The sequence below is a fragment of the Babylonia areolata genome, chromosome 17, assembly GCF_041734735.1.
Source record: "Babylonia areolata isolate BAREFJ2019XMU chromosome 17, ASM4173473v1, whole genome shotgun sequence".
Lineage (NCBI taxonomy): Eukaryota > Metazoa > Mollusca > Gastropoda > Neogastropoda > Buccinidae > Babylonia > Babylonia areolata.
Window position 1 is genome coordinate 18,982,546 of NC_134892.1, and position 16,851 is coordinate 18,999,396.

Below are 16,851 nucleotides of genomic sequence, written 5' to 3' on the forward strand. Positions count from 1 at the left end.
GGCCTCAGCTGTTGAAACAACACACCCACATGTGTACTTCAGTCACCAACGTGTACCCTGCACACAGGCCTCAGCTGTTGAAACAACACACCCACATGTGTACTTCAGTCACCATCGTGTACCCTGCACACAGGCCTCAGCTGTTGAAACAACACACCCACATGTGTACTTCAGTCACCATCGTGTACCCTGCACACAGGCCTCAGCTGTTGAAACAACACACCCACATGTGTACTTCAGTCACCATCTTGTACCCTGCACACAGGCCTCAGCTGTTGAAACAACACACCCACATGTGTACTTCAGTCACCAACGTGTACCCTGCACACAACACTCAGCTGTTGAAACAACACACCCACATGTGTACTTCAGTCACCATCGTGTACCCTGCACACAGCCCTCAGCTGTTGAAACAACACACCCACATGTGTACTTCAGTCACCATCGTGTACCCTGCACACAGGCCTCAGCTGTTGAAACAACACACCCACATGTGTACTTCAGTCACCATCGTGTACCCTGCACACAGGCCTCAGCTGTTGAAACAACACACCCACATGTGTACTTCAGTCACCATCGTGTACCCTGCACACAGGCCTCAGCTGTTGAAACAACACACCCACATGTGTACTTCAGTCACCATCGTGTACCCTGCACACAGGCCTCAGCTGTTGAAACAACACACCCACATGTGTACTTCAGTCACCATCGTGTACCCTGCACACAGGCCTCAGCTGTTGAAACAACACACCCACATGTGTACTTCAGTCAGCAACGTGTACCCTGCACACAGCCCTCAGCTGTTGAAACAACACACCCACATGTGTACTTCAGTCACCAACGTGTACCCTGCACACAGCCCTCAGCTGTTGAAACAACACACCCACATGTGTACTTCAGTCACCATCGTGTACCCTGCACACAGGCCTCAGCTGTTGAAACAACACACCCACATGTGTACTTCAGCATTGCATCATCAGCACAGACATACAAAACAACAAGAGCAATAATAATAATAATGATGATGAGGAGGAGGAGGAGGAGGAGGATAACAATGATAATAATAACAACAACCACAATTTATAAAAGTGTTTATATTACACTTTGTGTTGTTCAGAGGCAAATTTCAAAGTGATTTCACACCAGTCATTCCACGCATGCATAACCTGATTCAGGGTGACGAAAGGCAAAAGAACAAGAACAACAAAACAAAAACAAGAAAAAGAATAGTGAGAACAAAATCAAGAGTAATGGCCTTTTTTTGAAATACTACTACTAATGATGATAAAAAATAATACTAATACTACTAATGGCGATAACAGCATCAACAACAACACAGAAAAATAAGGAAGAATGAATGATTGAATGAACGAACGAACGAATGAATAATAACATTTTTTTTTAAAGAAGATAATAATAATAATAATAATAATAATAATAATAATAATGTTTATACACACCGAGACACTGGAATAATAAATCATCACATTTAAACCGACAACAACACAAAACAGTTTTTCAGTTTCGGTTTCAAGAATGTGTCAAGAGCATGCGGACATATCCATATACCCTACACCACATCTGCTGCATTATCAAAATAACAAGAATAAAAATAATTTTAAAAAAACAACAGCAGATGCCTGACCTTTGCATAAACCCAATGCCCTGATTGGGCCTTGACATTTGACATTGTTGCTTTTTGTCCAGCCAACCGCAGAAGATCATATATGACTGTCCAACTTTATAAAAATCTAACCTAACCACATGAAACACAAGACTGTTACACCATAAAAAAAATGCAAATAACATTAACCAAAAAAACTCGCAAAAATTGCAAATAATATTAATAAAAAAATTCGCAAAAAGGATTAAAAAAAAAACCCACTTCAAAGCCAAACAAAAAACACATAAAAGAGGCCATATAGGCAAATAACACTGAAGAATGGACAGCCAGTGCCCATCCCAGTGTTTATAATTTCATAAATTAATCACCAGAGCAAAACAGCACAGATAGTACAAGATGTCTTCAAAAAAGTATCCGACCTTTGTTCATAAAAACTACTGGTATCCAGATACAACAAACTTACACTCATCTCCTTCAAAGTAGTCCCCTTGGGCTGCCACACACGTCTCCCAACGGTTCTGCCACTGTCGGAAGCAGCGCTGGAACACCTCTTTTGGGATGGCGTGCAGCTGGGCTGTCGCATTCTGCATGATGTCTTCTCTGGACTGAAATCTGGTCCCTTTCTGGGGCATTTTCGGCTGTGGGAACAGCCAGAAGTCACACGGAGCCATGTTAGGATATTACGGAGCCTGATGAAGCACAGGTGTGTTGTGTTTGTCCAGGAAACTCTGTATCAAATGTGAAGAATGGGTGGGTGCGTTATCGTGAAGGAGCTGCCAACTGCTTGCTGCCCACAGGTCCTGCCGTTTGCATCGCACAGCATCACAAAGGCAATGCAGAACCTCTTGGTAATACTCCTTGGTGATGGTTGTGCCATGCGGTGCGTACTCGTAATGAACCACGCCACTGGAGTCGATGACTGCAACTTGGTTTCTGGGTTGTACCCATAAACCCAGGACTCATCGCCAGTGATCACTGTGTAGAGGAAGTTGGGATCGCTGTTCACAGTCTCCAGCATGTCCTGTGCGATGTCCAAATGCAGTTGCTCCTGCTCAATCGTTAGCAGCTTTGGTACGAATTTCGCTGAGATTCTCCTCAAGCCCAAACCCTCCTGCATAATGGAATGAACGGATCCAATGCTGACACCCACCTTGTCTGCAAGTTCTCTGATCATGATTCGACGATCCTGCATCACCAGGGTCCTCAAGTGGTCAATGACGATCTCATTTCAGGATGCTGAGGGCCTACCAGAACGTGCTTCACTCTCCACTGATGTGCGGCCGTCTTTGAAGTGGTTGTACCACTCCATTATCCGTGTGGTGCCCATTGCTTCATCCCTGAAGGCCTGTTGAATCTTGTGGATCATTTCCACTTAGGAATCGCCAAGCTTGGCACAAAATTTGATGCAGTAGCGTTGTTCAAGTTTTTCAGTCATTTTGTCAAAAACGAAAATCCGACGGTGCTCACTTATACTTGCTCACTCATCGGCGGTCTGCTGTCGACTGACAGCTTCTGCAGGTGGGAAAAAATTCAGGCATGCGCATTAGGGTCACCTACATACGTGCACCAAACCACGCCTCCCTAGCATCATTTGTTTATGCACGAAAAATTAAGGTCGGATACTTTTTGAACACACCTTACACAGACAGCGGAAATGAGAAAAAAGCATCAAGACTTGCTGGAAAAAAAGAAGTGGAATGGACTGCAAAAACAGAAAAAGCAGACAATAGTGAAAAAAGAAAAAAGACAGAAATAAAAATGAGGAAATTTCTAGCACAGAATTTCCAGAAGGGATACTGGATCAGGCCTTGAGCAAATCAAAACCAAATACAACCACCTCTAGACAGCAGCAGTACTGACCTACAATTGACACCACAGTGCTGGTGGCTCCCATGTCGTAGAACATGTAGTACTGTGTGGAAGTGTTGAAATTCTTCCTGCGAAACACGCCGAAGTGTAGCGCCACTGCACATACACACAGCACACAGAGGCTATTATGATGTTGATGATAATAATGACGATAATAATGATAATGCTAATAATAACAAAAATGATAATAATAGATAAATAAATAATAATAATAGTACTAAGGGGAGGCAGAATGGGAGAGGTATACTTTGAGAGAAACTGAACTGGGGAATCCATAAAAAAGAGAGAGAGACACACACACATACACATGCTAGCAAGTTCACAACTAGATGTGGATCTTGAGAACACAAGACACAGAATGGAGTTGCATTGTTCATATTGTCTAATAAAATTGTGTGTGTGTGTGTGCGAGTGTGTGTGTTTGTGTATGTGTGAGTGCATATGTGTGTTTGTGCATGCGTATGTTTGTGCGTGCGCATGCGTGCAAGCGTGCGTGAAACTCAGTAGAAATCACATTTCAGTCTTGAAGGCTTTCCTTGTCTTGCCTTTCTTTTTTCTTTTTGTCTTTTTAACCCATTCAGCCTGAGGGAGTTTACAGCCAGGGCTGGCCACCATGTCATATTGATTCAGAAAAAAACGCAGAAAGTACCCTGAAATTGACTGTTTTTCTTCTCCAGATTGACACGTGTGGACACAGCTGGAAATACTGCAGAAGTTATCTCCCTTTGCTTGTGGCTTATACACTTTGAGGAACGTGGAAACTGTTTTCATGAAATGAATTTTAATGCCAGAGCTCCGCTTGGGTGCAGGGTTCAGTGAGTTAAAAATATTTGTATATCTGCTTTATACAGGGGAGAATTATATCGTGTGTATAAGGGTGATGCAACAGAGTGGCACTGTGGCAGGGTGTATGGTTGATGCAACAGACTGCCACTGTGGCAGGGTGAATGGTTGATGCAACAGACTGCCACTGTGGCAGGGTGAATGGTTGATGCAACAGACTGCCACTGTGGCAGGGTGAATGGTTGATGCAACAGACTGCCACTGTGGCAGGGTGTATGGTTGATGCAACAGACTGGCACTGTGGCAGGGTGTATGGTTGATGCAACAGAGTGGCACTGTGGCAGGGTGTATGGTTGATGCAACAGAGTGGCACTGTGGCAAGGTGTATGGTTGATGCAACAGACTGCCACTGTGGCAGGGTGTATGGTTGATGCAACAAACTGGCACTGTGGCAAGGTGTATGGTTGATGCAACAAACTGGCAATGTGGCAAGGTGTATGGTTGATGCAACAGACTGCCACTGTGGCAGGGTGTATGGTTGATGCAACAAACTGGCAATGTGGCAAGGTGTATGGCTGATGCAACAAACTGGCACTGTGGCAGGGTGTATGGTTGATGCAACAAACTGGCACTGTGGCAGGGTGTATGGTTGATACAACAAACTGGCACTGTGGCAGGGTGTATGGTTGATGCAACAAACTGGCACTGTGGCAGGGTGTATGGTTGATGCAACAAACTGGCAATGTGGCAAGGTGTATGGCTGATGCAACAAACTGGCACTGTGGCATGGTGTATGGTTGATGCAACAAACTGGCAATGTGGCAGGGTGTATGGTTGATGCAACAGAGTGGCACTGTGGCAAGGTGTATGGTTGATGCAACAGACTGCCACTGTGGCAGGGTGTATGGCTGATACAACAAACTGGCACTGATTCAGGTGTATGGTGTTTATACAGTGTGTGACGGGCGCAAGAACCGAGTGGTTAAAGCGTTGGACTTTCAATCTGAGGTTCCTGGGTTCAAATCTCTGTAATGGTGCCTGGAAGGTAAAGGGTGGAGACTTTTCTGATCTCCCAGGTCAACATATGTGCAGACCTGCTTGTGCCTGAACACCCTTTGTGTGTATACGCAAGCAGAACATCAGATATGCACGTTAAAGATCCAGTAATCCATGTCAGCGTTCGGTGGGTTATGTATACAAGAACATACCCAGCGTGCACACCCTCAAAAACGGAGTATGACTGCTTACAAGGCAGTGCAAAAAACAATAATACATGTTAAAAGCCGATTTGTGTACAAGTGTGAAAGTGGGAGTTGCAGCCCACGAACGAGGAAGATACATCATGCAAACCCAGATGACTCACCGGCAGCAGTGTCGGTCATCAGCTGCAGAACGTTGAGCCCCACCAACTCTGCTGCTGCCAGAACCGCACGCCGCTCCGCCTGCGTGTAGTAAGGAGGGATGGTGATCACCACGTCCTGAATCTTCTGTTCTACAACACAATATAATGAAATACAATACAACACAATACAATATATAATTATACAACACAACACTTCTGTTCTGAACACACTATAACACACTTCTGTTGTCAACACACCATGTCAACACACCTCTGCTCTGAACACACCCTGCCAACACACTTCTGTTCTGAACACACTATGTCAACACACTTCTGTCCTGAACACACCCTGCCAACACACTTCGAACACACCCTGCCAACACACTTCTGTTCTGAACACACTATGTCAACACACTTCTGTCCTGAACACACCCTGCCAACACACTTCTGTTCTGAACACACTATGTCAACACACTTCTGTTCTGAACACACCCTGCCAACACACTTCTGTTCTGCACACACCGTGCCAACACACTTCTGTTCTGAACACACTGTAACACACTTATGTCCTGAACACACTGTGTCAACACACTTCTGTCCTGAACACACTGCGTCAACACACTTCGGTTCTGAACACACTATAACACACTTCTGTCATGAACACACTGTGTCAACATGCTTCTGTTCTGAACACACCCTGCCAACACACGATAACACACTTCTGTTCAGAACACACCAAAGCATTACAAAAGACTTGTTTATGACACAGATCCAGTCTGCAATCACATCCTTATTTATCTCTGTGTGTGTATGTGTAAGAGAGAGAGAAAGAGAGAGAGAGAATGTGTGTGTGTGTGTGTGTGTGTGTGTGAGTGTGAGTGTGCGTGTGTGTGTGTGTGTGTGTGGTGTGGTGTGGTGTGGTGTGGTGTGGAGTGGTAAGTTATATTGTGTTGTGTTGTGTTGTTGTGTTGTGTTGTGTTGTGTGCGTCTGCATACATGCGTGAATGTGTGTTTGAGTGTGTGTGCGCACGCGAGTGCGCGCGTGTGTGTGCATGTGTGTGTGTGTGTGTGTGTGGAATAAGTGCAATCCAGAGGCAACCCAAAGTTTTACGATGTGATATTGATCTTATTATTTCACTCAGCACAAATTCATTTCAAACTGATAGTTGTCTCCCCTGCCTTACTGGTAGGAAAATTTATCATTATCATTACTGTTGCTATTACTGCGATGTATACCACAGTCCATTCCCTCTGCACAAACCCACCAGCAAAGTCCTGGGCGTACTCCCTGGCTTTTTCCAGCATCATTCCTAACAGTTCCTCACTGCTGTATACTGTGCCACTGAAAAGCACAAAAGTTATAGCATGTGTCATTGTGTGTGGGAGAGTAAGAGAGGGAGAGAGAGAGAGGGAGAGAGAGAGTGTGTGTATGTGTGTGTGTGTATATATATATATATGTGTGTGTGTGTGTGTGTGTGTGTGTGTGTGTGTGAGAGAGAGAGAGATTTACAGATGGTTTATTCATGTACAGGTCTAGGCCCCTTTTTTATAAACATCACATTGCAATGCTTGTTAACATCCAAATATTCAATCAAACAAACATATTAGTAAAAGAGTGCTATGGTTGAGAGAGAGAGTGTAGGGGGGTTGTGGGGAGGGGGGACTGGGGGGAGCTGAGGGGGCAGGGACAGGGGGGAGGAGTGTGTTTTCTTCCTATGCATGCACAACAAATAAAAACATGTGTGTAAATCAAATGTTATTCAATTAACTGGAAGAAGAAAAGAAACCTTCACTGACAAGGAAACATGTCAGTAGCAGCAAAGAGGTTAATTCCCCCCCCCCCTCCTCCTCCCCGACCCCCTTCTCTGCTCCAGTTTCCCCACAAACATCCTGACCCCACCTCTACTCCAGTTTCCCCACAAACATCCTGACCCCACCTCTACTCCAGTTTCCCCACAAACATCCTGACCCCACCTCTACTCCAGTTTCCCCACAAACATCATGACCCCACCTCTATTCCAGTTTCCCCACAAACATCATGACCCCACCTCTACTCCAGTTTCCCCACAAACATCCTGACCCCACCTCTACTCCAGTTTCCCCACAAACATCCTGACCCCACCTCTACTCCAGTTTCCCCACAAACATCATGACCCCACCTCTACTCCAGTTTCCCCACAAACATCCTGACCGCACCTCTACTCCAGTTTCCCCACAAACATCATGACCCCACCTCTACTCCAGTTTCCCCACAAACATCCTGACCGCACCTCTACTCCAGTTTCCCCACAAACATCCTGACCCCACCTCTACTCCAGTTTCCCCACAAACATGCTGACCCCCATCTCTGCTCCAGTTTCCCCAAAACGAAACATCCTGACCCCTCTCTCTGCTCCAGTTTCCCCAAAAAGAAACATCCTGACCCTACCTCTACTCCAGTTTCCCCACAAACATCCTGACCCCTCTCTCTGCTCCAGTTTCCCCAAAAAGAAACATCCTGACCCTACCTCTACTCCAGTTTCCCCACAAACATCCTGACCGCACCTCTACTCCAGTTTCCCCACAAACATCCTGACCGCACCTCTACTCCAGTTTCTCCACAAACATCCTGACCCCACCTCTACTCCAGTTTCCCCACAAACACCCTGACCCACTTCTCTGCTCCAGTTTCCCCACAAACATCCTGACCGCACCTCTACTCCAGTTTCCCCACAAACATCCTGACCCCCACCTCTGCTCCAGTTTCCCCAAAGAAACATCCTGACCCCTCTCTCTGCTCCAGTTTCCCCAAAAAGAAACATCCTGACCCCCACCTCTGCTCCAGTTTCCCCAAAGAAACATCCTGACCCCTCTCTCTGCTCCAGTTTCCCCACAAACATCATGACCCCACCTCTACTCCAGTTTCCCCACAAACATCCTGACCGCACCTCTACTCCAGTTTCCCCACAAACATCCTGACCCCCACCTCTGCTCCAGTTTCCCCAAAGAAACATCCTGACCCCTCTCTCTGCTCCAGTTTCCCCACAAACATCCTGACCCCCACCTCTGCTCCAGTTTCCCCAAAGAAACATCCTGACCCCTCTCTCTACTCGTTTCCCCAAAGAAACATCCTGACCCCTCTCTCTGCTCCAGTTTCCCCAAAGAAACATCCTGACCCCTCTCTCTGCTCCAGTTTCCCCACAAACATCCTGACCCCTCTCTCTGCTCCAGTTTCCCCACAAACATCATGACCCCACCTCTACTCCAGTTTCCCCACAAACATCCTGACCCCTCTCTCTGCTCCAGTTTCCCCACAAACATCATGACCCCACCTCTGCTCCAGTTTCCCCACAAACATCCTGACCCCCACCTCTGCTCCAGTTTCCCCAAAGAAACATCCTGACCCCTCTCTCTGCTCCAGTTTCCCCACAAAGCTCTGAACATTCAATCTGAGGGTCCCAGGTTCAAATCACGGTCATGGCACCTGGCGGGTAAAACGTGGAAATTTTTTGGTCTCCCAGGTCAACAGATGTGCAGACCTGCTAGTGCCTGAACCTCCTTTATGTGTATATGCATGCAGAAGATCAAATATACACGGTAAAGATCCATGTCAGCGTTTGGTGGGATATGGAAACAAAAATATACCCAGCATATGCTCCCCTAAAAACGGAGTATGGCTACCGACATGGCGGGGGTAAAAATGGTCATGCACATAAAAGCCCACTCGCATATACAAGTGACCACGGGAGTCACAGCACACAAATGAAGTAGAAGATCTGTCACCGTTAACATTGACGGGAAACCCTCAACACTCACTCAGCCTCCCTGAAGAGCACGGTGCCTCGGTCCTCATCCTTCACCATGATGTGGCGGTAGTACGGGAACCGCTCTCGGAACTGCTCCACCAAGGGGTCATCATAGTTTCGCCCGATGATGTGTGTCAGGAACCAGAAAGACTTCTCAGGAAAGCGCACCGCCTGAAACCCCCACACATCAGGTCAGGGAAATCTAGACAGGTTTTCACAACTTTCTGTGGCGTGGGGGGCATGTTTGGTTTTTTGTTGTTGTTGTTGTTTTTGTAGTTGCTGTTTTTGTGTGTGTGTGTTGTTGTTGTTTTTTTTAAACTAATCAATAATAATAATAATAAAGAAAAATAAACAATAAATAACAACAACGATGATGATGATGATGATAATAATAATAATAATGGTATTCATATAGCTCTTAATTTTGTCAAGAAACAAATAAAAGACCAGAAAGAATATCAATATGAAATAAATGTTCCACACATGAACTGCTGGTGAGTTATAAAAGATGCTTTAAAAACAACAATTAATCAGATAATTTTCAGCATTATGAAAATACAACATAAGATGACATGATTATGATGGTATAATATAATATGATAGAACAGAATATCAAATCACCTCCTATCATATTAACTAACCAAGCCAAACAAACATCCATTTAGCAAACCATCCATTTAAGCTAACAATCCAACCAACCAACCAACCAACCAAGGGAAACAACCCAACCAACCAGCCATTCCAGTCAACCTTGGGAAAGAAGCCAACCAACCACAGCAAGCAACCAAGACAATCAGCCAACCCACCAACCAACCAAGCCAACCAGACACTGACATCGCCCTAAATCCCTCTCACTGTGTTGTAGGCCTCGTTGGCAAAATGTCTCTCCCCGTCTCGGAAGGCCACGATGCTGCGTGTTTTCCTGGCAGACTCCCTGTCCATGGGAACAGGACGGAAGATAACAGAACACTTTGTTATCTCCAAAAGACAAAAATTAACTGTTGGCATGTTTGCTGACAAAAAGGTGACAGTTGCATTACCTCCACAGAACAACACAAAGCCCTACCATGCTCCCACACTCTTTATAGTAAAAGGCATTCATTGCAAACATTTCCCCAATAAAGCAAAGGTCATATAACGCATGTTATGCAGGGTTCGTCATTAACATTTTTTCACATGAGCGCCTGCGCTCTAGTTTCAGAATTTTGATGAGCGCAAACTGAAAACTAAGAGCGCACACTAAAAACTTCTTCTTCTTTTCGCCATCCCCTTCACCGTCAGCCTTCCTTTTTGGGATCAAATATTTCAGTATTTTGATTTTGCACTGCCGCGAAATCGATCGTGTGCTCCACTTTTCTACTCTTCAAGTCTGAAGAGCGCTCTTTTGCATAGCCTCCCCTGATTCACTAGGCCTACTTCCGGTTGAACTAACAAAACGTAAACAGACGGCTTTCAAACTTCGGTAAATGCAAAACGATTGCGCTTTTGACTCTTGTTTGTGATGGACAATGGAATAACAATTTAGATACAGTAGTGTATGCTTATGTCTTTTCAAAATCAAGAGCGCAAGCGCTCTGAGTCAAGGAATTTTCCAGAGCGCAATTTGTTTTTTCAGAGCGTTCCGCTCAGCGCTCCCGTTAGTGACGAACCCTGTTATGCTATGCATCTAGGCTGCTTGAAACATCAAATAAAGGGGAAGTAAACAATGTATATATAAAATGATAAAAACGCAAATTACAACACATGTTACATTAAAATATTCAGTTAAACAATCACACATAACTATAAGGCAGGACAAAACATAAAATCTAAATATATGGCAGTTCACATAAAAGAATACACAATTGGAAGGGTGGGTATTCCGAGCCAAGCATAGGTATGTAGATATACTGAACTTGAGAGATAGACATACAAAGAATAAAAAGATACATACATACATACATACATAGTTTTATAAATAGATAAGTAAATAAAAATAAACAAATAAATAGATATGAATATATAAATAGATAAACAGAAAAAAAGAACAAACATACAAACAAATAAATCAACACAATGGATAAGATTTCGTTTCATAATGCCTAATGGTAATGTGCAAGGAAGCAAGTGTCCATAAGTCTGAATGTGAAGCCCACACCTTCCAGGATTTTTACCTCCCACTCTAAAAGGCCTCGAGTGGTGGTCTAGGTGCTAGTCTTTAGAATGAGACAATAAACCCAGGTCTTGTAATGCATGTAAAAGAACCCATGGCAGCAAAAGGGGTTGTCTCTAGCAAAATTCAGTAGGAGAAATCCATGTTGATAGTGAAACAAACACCCTTGCATACAGAAAATAGAAAAAAAGGGTGCTGCACAGTGGTGACAAAAAAATGAAACAATACAATTATACTATCAAAACAGTGTAAACAACAACACTAATCCCTCCAACCTCAACATTACAACAGCACAACAGCCACCACAGCAAATTGGAAACCTTAACCCTCACTTACTTATTGAGGACAATCTCCATGGGCACGCCCGGCTGAAAGAAAACATAGTTCCCACCGATGATTCATGACAGTCAAAGACTCAAATAGTGATACACTGTTATCATATCCCCTCCCCCACCCTCAACCCCACACAAACACACAAATTACACATGCGAGTACATACACACACACATACGCACACACACAATGCAGCTAATCCCAAACATTTTCTAAATTTGACACCAGCAGCACATTCAAGACAAATTAGAAGTCTAATGTATAGAATTCGTTTAAATGCCTTTCATACAAAATTTTCTAAAAATATAAAATGTATATGCGGTAAGCAAATAACTGCAAGTCATCTACTCATTCATTGTCTGAGCATAAGACAGTTAATTCCTAAAGATGTAGTTGATGACTTTTCTTCCAATATTTCATTAGCCACTGAAAAGTTTTGAATGATTATTCACTGCTTAGATTGTTTTCAGAAATTCTAAACTCCAGTTCAGTTGGTATCCTCCTTTGATGTGTTATAATTAATGTTGTTATTTATATTTACATTGTTGTAGGTTAATACTTGTTGATATGCATATACATATTCTCCTTCCCACGACACCTCATTCAATGCACACCACAATCTCTTTAGACCTTTTCTTATAATATACTTTTCCTCTGATACATAACATGAATACTTTTTTTACACTAATATTCACATGCATTCCCTTTCCTTTATCCACTTCTTTACTCCTTTCCGTCTAAAAACACTTATAGCGAATAGACGTTAAGCTGAAGATAAAACACACACACAAACATGCACCCATTGTGTTCTCTCTCTCTCTCTCTCTCTTTCTCCCTCTCTCTCACACAGACACACACACACAAATAATACTGTTTACTTCTAATGTATGATTTATTTACAGTTTTACTAGTTTACCTTGACAATGCACACACACACATCTTTTTTGTATATACCACTTTTACAAATATGTACACATGTATACACACGCACAAGCATATGCACACACACACACACACACACACACACACACAAATGGACGCTTTCAAGCATGCACACAAACACATACATGCACACACACACACACACACACACTTTCCTTACTCACACACATACTCTCACTCTCTCAATGTCTCTCTTTCTGTAGAGAGAGTCACAATATAAACAATGGGATTGTCTTATAATGTTTGATTCATTCACTGGCTTACCTTGACTATGGCAATTTTCATGAACTCTCCTCCAAGGTCTACTGACATCAGTGCTCGCTGTCCTGAAAGAAAAATGATCCATCATGATTTTTATCTTTATAATCATCATCATTATCATGGTCATCATCTTTACCATAATCACAATTATCATTACTACTATCGTTGTTGTTGTTGTTCTGTTGATGTTGCTGTTATAATTATGATCAAATCATCATTATCTTCTAATCATTTTGAATGATTAGGCTGAATTAATTTGAAACCATTAACACCTCCAGTCATTTCAAATTAATCTGAAATTGTTATGATTAGCTAAAGACTTCACCACTCTAATAGTTTAAATCAACCTGAAGAACCTGACGTTATTAATGTATATTCACAATGATTTTTTAACTTATTAATCTGAAATAATCACCATCTTACTTTTTCTTCTCTCAATAATACTAAATATAAACTGAAATTGTGAAAACATTATCCACTTCACAAGCACATTAAATTAACCAGAAACCATGACCATTTTCATAATCACTTTAAACAACCACAAATGACTATCATTCTGAATCATTATCTCAATAACTTGTAATAAAACAGAAATCATTATTGACAATCTTCAGAGCCACTTGGATAAATTTGCCTGAAATTAATATTAATTTTGATCATTTTAAATCAACTGCATATATTATTGCTTTTGAAATCAGTTAGAATTCATCTGAAATCACAGGACATGAATATAACATTAAAATCATTACTATTCATTCATCATCCCCATCAACATTCATCATTACAAATATACTGTTAAACAAAACAAAAAATGTCCCAAATTCTGGACCACCATAACAAAACATTTCATTTAGCAAAAATATTTTGCACTGCTCACCCAGTGCTGTCTGCAGCAACAAGCTGAGGCCAGCTGCACAAAGCAACACTAAGTTTGGAGGCCCACACCACTGCATGCTGAATCAATCTGAAAGTAAAATGGAAAAAAGTTGTTTCCTTAACTGCTTGTGTTGGAGTCTATTCTGACTCAGGATGTGTGAACATTTCTGTTTTAGCCATTCTGTTCAAATTCAGTTTGAACATTTCTTGTACTAAACACAAATATTCACACAATAACTTCATTTCACATAAATCTTATTTTGTAAAGCCTCTGTGTTCCCTTCTCGTTAAATCATCAGCAGGAGGGAGAGAGAGGGGGTGGGGGGGAGAGAGAGAGAGAGAGAGAGAGAGAGAGAGAGAGAGAGAGAGAGAGAATTAATCTATCTTTGTTTTCCAAAAGTACAAATGTTTATTCATAACAAGAGCCCTTTCTTTACAACACAATTTCTGTACTGTCAGTTTGATACGTACTACTGCCTGAGACTGAGACGTGTTCTAAGACGGTCCTGTTGAGAACTGAAGCAGACAGCACAGATCAAGGGAAATAATCAGCGAAACCATGTGAAGACATCTCCAAACAATCATCTACATGGAAAATCAAATTAAAAAGTAACATTTAATGTGGCGACATAGAAGTGTATCTACGGATTCTTCTGTTTAACCTAGTTATACTCACCTCAATACCGAGAAATACGTTCTTTGAGATACCGGTTCGAAGGTGAAAGTTGTGCTTCCGATACACAGACATACGCCGGTTTAGCGAAGAAGCGTCCGTGGCGTTCTGTGATTGGACAAAATTCCGACTGTCTTTCGTTGTCAACTCAACACGTCACCGCAAACACATTTCAACATGGGAGTGTTGCACTTTCGATTTCTCATACTTTACCAATATAATCTCATGACTTTAATTCACACTTCTCATAAGGAATACACATCTAATACTTTCAAGCGAAGTCCTATATTTGCACCTTCTCCTGTATCGCTTCGTCAGGTCTCCGCACTCAGCTCTTTCAAGTCTCAGTCTTTGAGTTATGCATGCGTGTGAATGGTGTGAAAGCGCTTTGATTTTTCTCTGCACAAGATTCAGCGCTATATAAATACTGTCATTATTATGATTATGATGATGGTGATGATTATTAATATCATTATTAGTATTACCGAAAGAAGGAGGCCGAATATCAAGCATACAATAGAATTCAACATTGGATAAAGATCTGAATTCAACATCAACCAGTGTGTATCTGCCCTGCAACAAGTACACGGTGACAAAACGTGCACATCAACGCCGCCCACTGGGCTGAACTTTGGAAGCGACCCTGCGCTGAATCTGGCAACTTGTTGCAGTTGATGGTGCATCAAGAATGTATAAATGTCGGAGGTAGCACTGTGTTTATGCCTTCAAGTTATAGGACTCCAAGGACGGTGTCCCAGCATCCGGAAAATACTGGACAATCTCTCTGTCTGTCTGTCTGTCTGTTTCTATTCTCTCTCTCTCTCTCTTCTCTCTGTCTGTCTGTCTGTCTGTTTCTATTCTCTCTCTCTCTCTCTCTCTGTCTCTCTCTCTGTTTCTCTCTCTCTCTCTCTCTCTCTCTCTCTCTCTCTCTCTCTCTCTCGAGGAGAGAGAGAATGAGAAACAGACAGACAGACAGAATGAGAAAACAGAGAGAGAGAGAGAGAATGAGAAACAGAGAGAGAGAGAGAGAGAGAGAGAGAGAGAGAGAGAGAACCTAATCAAAATAACACTACCAGGGGTCCATTTGATGCTGTATTGTAAGACTGTTGTTTCCTTTCAACCTTTTATTCTTCAGCACTGATACGGAGCATGCATTTGTTCAGCTGGATGTCTGTACTTTAGAACTGGTACGATCAGCTTTGCTGATTAATAGCCGCTAATAATGACTGATGTATAAACAAGAAAACAGTTACATAAAGTGATGCATACATATTGATTTTGAACTCTCTCTCTCTCTCTCTCTCTCTCTCTCACACACACACACACACACACACACACACACACACACACACACACACACACACACACACACACACACACACACACACACACACACACACACACACACACAAATCCTGAAAAATATTTAAAAGGAGAATCATTTTTAGCATTAATAATTTCGGTAATAGTTTAAACTTACATTTATTTTTAAACGTTTAACCGCGAAACGACAGTCCGTCAACAAATGAGTATGCAGAATTAGGCAACGCCTTCAATAATACTATTATGTGATCACTGACATGAATCAGTAGATCGGAACCCGAAATTTCAGTATCGTTTGGAGAAACGCCGTTGGGTTAAAATGTGACATGTAAACCGGCTGATTTGTCTCGGAACCGTTAGCTATAATATATAAAGTTTTACTCAGTGAAACAATTGACTGATCCGCACACCGGGAAACTTGAACCGCCGGGCACACACACACACACACACACACACACACACACACACACACACACACACACACAGACACACACACACACACACACACACACACACACACACACACACACACACACACACACACTGGTACACCAGACGTTCCAACAAAATTCTCAATAATCACCGAAAAGTTACGTAAGGCACTTCAGTCGAGAATGTCATGTACACGTTAACAAATACACAACATGCACTGCAGTCAGCGTGTCAAAAACGCCAAGCACAATGTATGGGTGAACAATTTTAGAACTATTGTAAAAGTAAATAGATATTCAGTTATAGAGAAAAACTGAAAAAACAAACAAAAAATAACCAAACAAGAACAACAACAAATATAAGGAACGTTTCAACAAATGAACAATTCCATTCATTATGTCTACAACAATTATGTTTACACGTTCAGTGTTAAAAAACGTAACCTGTAAACATTTT

The 16,851-nt window shown here is 42.4% G+C and overlaps 1 protein-coding gene across 3 annotated transcripts in view; it reads right to left on the reverse strand.

The window, feature by feature from the left end:
- LOC143291710 (hypoxia up-regulated protein 1-like) overlaps positions 1 to 14,743 on the reverse strand; it is a 47,507-nt gene extending 32,764 nt beyond the window's left edge. For 2 of the 3 annotated variants that reach the window (XM_076601735.1, XM_076601737.1), the window contains exons 1-9: positions 14,644 to 14,743; positions 13,969 to 14,055; positions 13,095 to 13,156; positions 11,892 to 11,923; positions 10,259 to 10,337; positions 9,414 to 9,574; positions 6,884 to 6,960; positions 5,640 to 5,768; positions 3,485 to 3,589 (exon numbers count right to left, since the gene is read on the reverse strand). In XM_076601735.1, the coding sequence (XP_076457850.1) occupies positions 3,485 to 3,589; positions 5,640 to 5,768; positions 6,884 to 6,960; positions 9,414 to 9,574; positions 10,259 to 10,337; positions 11,892 to 11,923; positions 13,095 to 13,156; positions 13,969 to 14,044 (721 nt within the window). In that variant the 5' untranslated portion in view covers positions 14,045 to 14,055; positions 14,644 to 14,743. Of the gene's footprint in view, positions 1 to 3,484; positions 3,590 to 5,639; positions 5,769 to 6,883; positions 6,961 to 9,413; positions 9,575 to 10,258; positions 10,338 to 11,891; positions 11,924 to 13,094; positions 13,157 to 13,968; positions 14,056 to 14,438; positions 14,475 to 14,643 lie in introns of those variants that run through there. The other variant, XM_076601736.1, reaches the window with a different exon arrangement.
- Between the last annotated feature and the right edge of the window lie 2,108 nt (positions 14,744 to 16,851).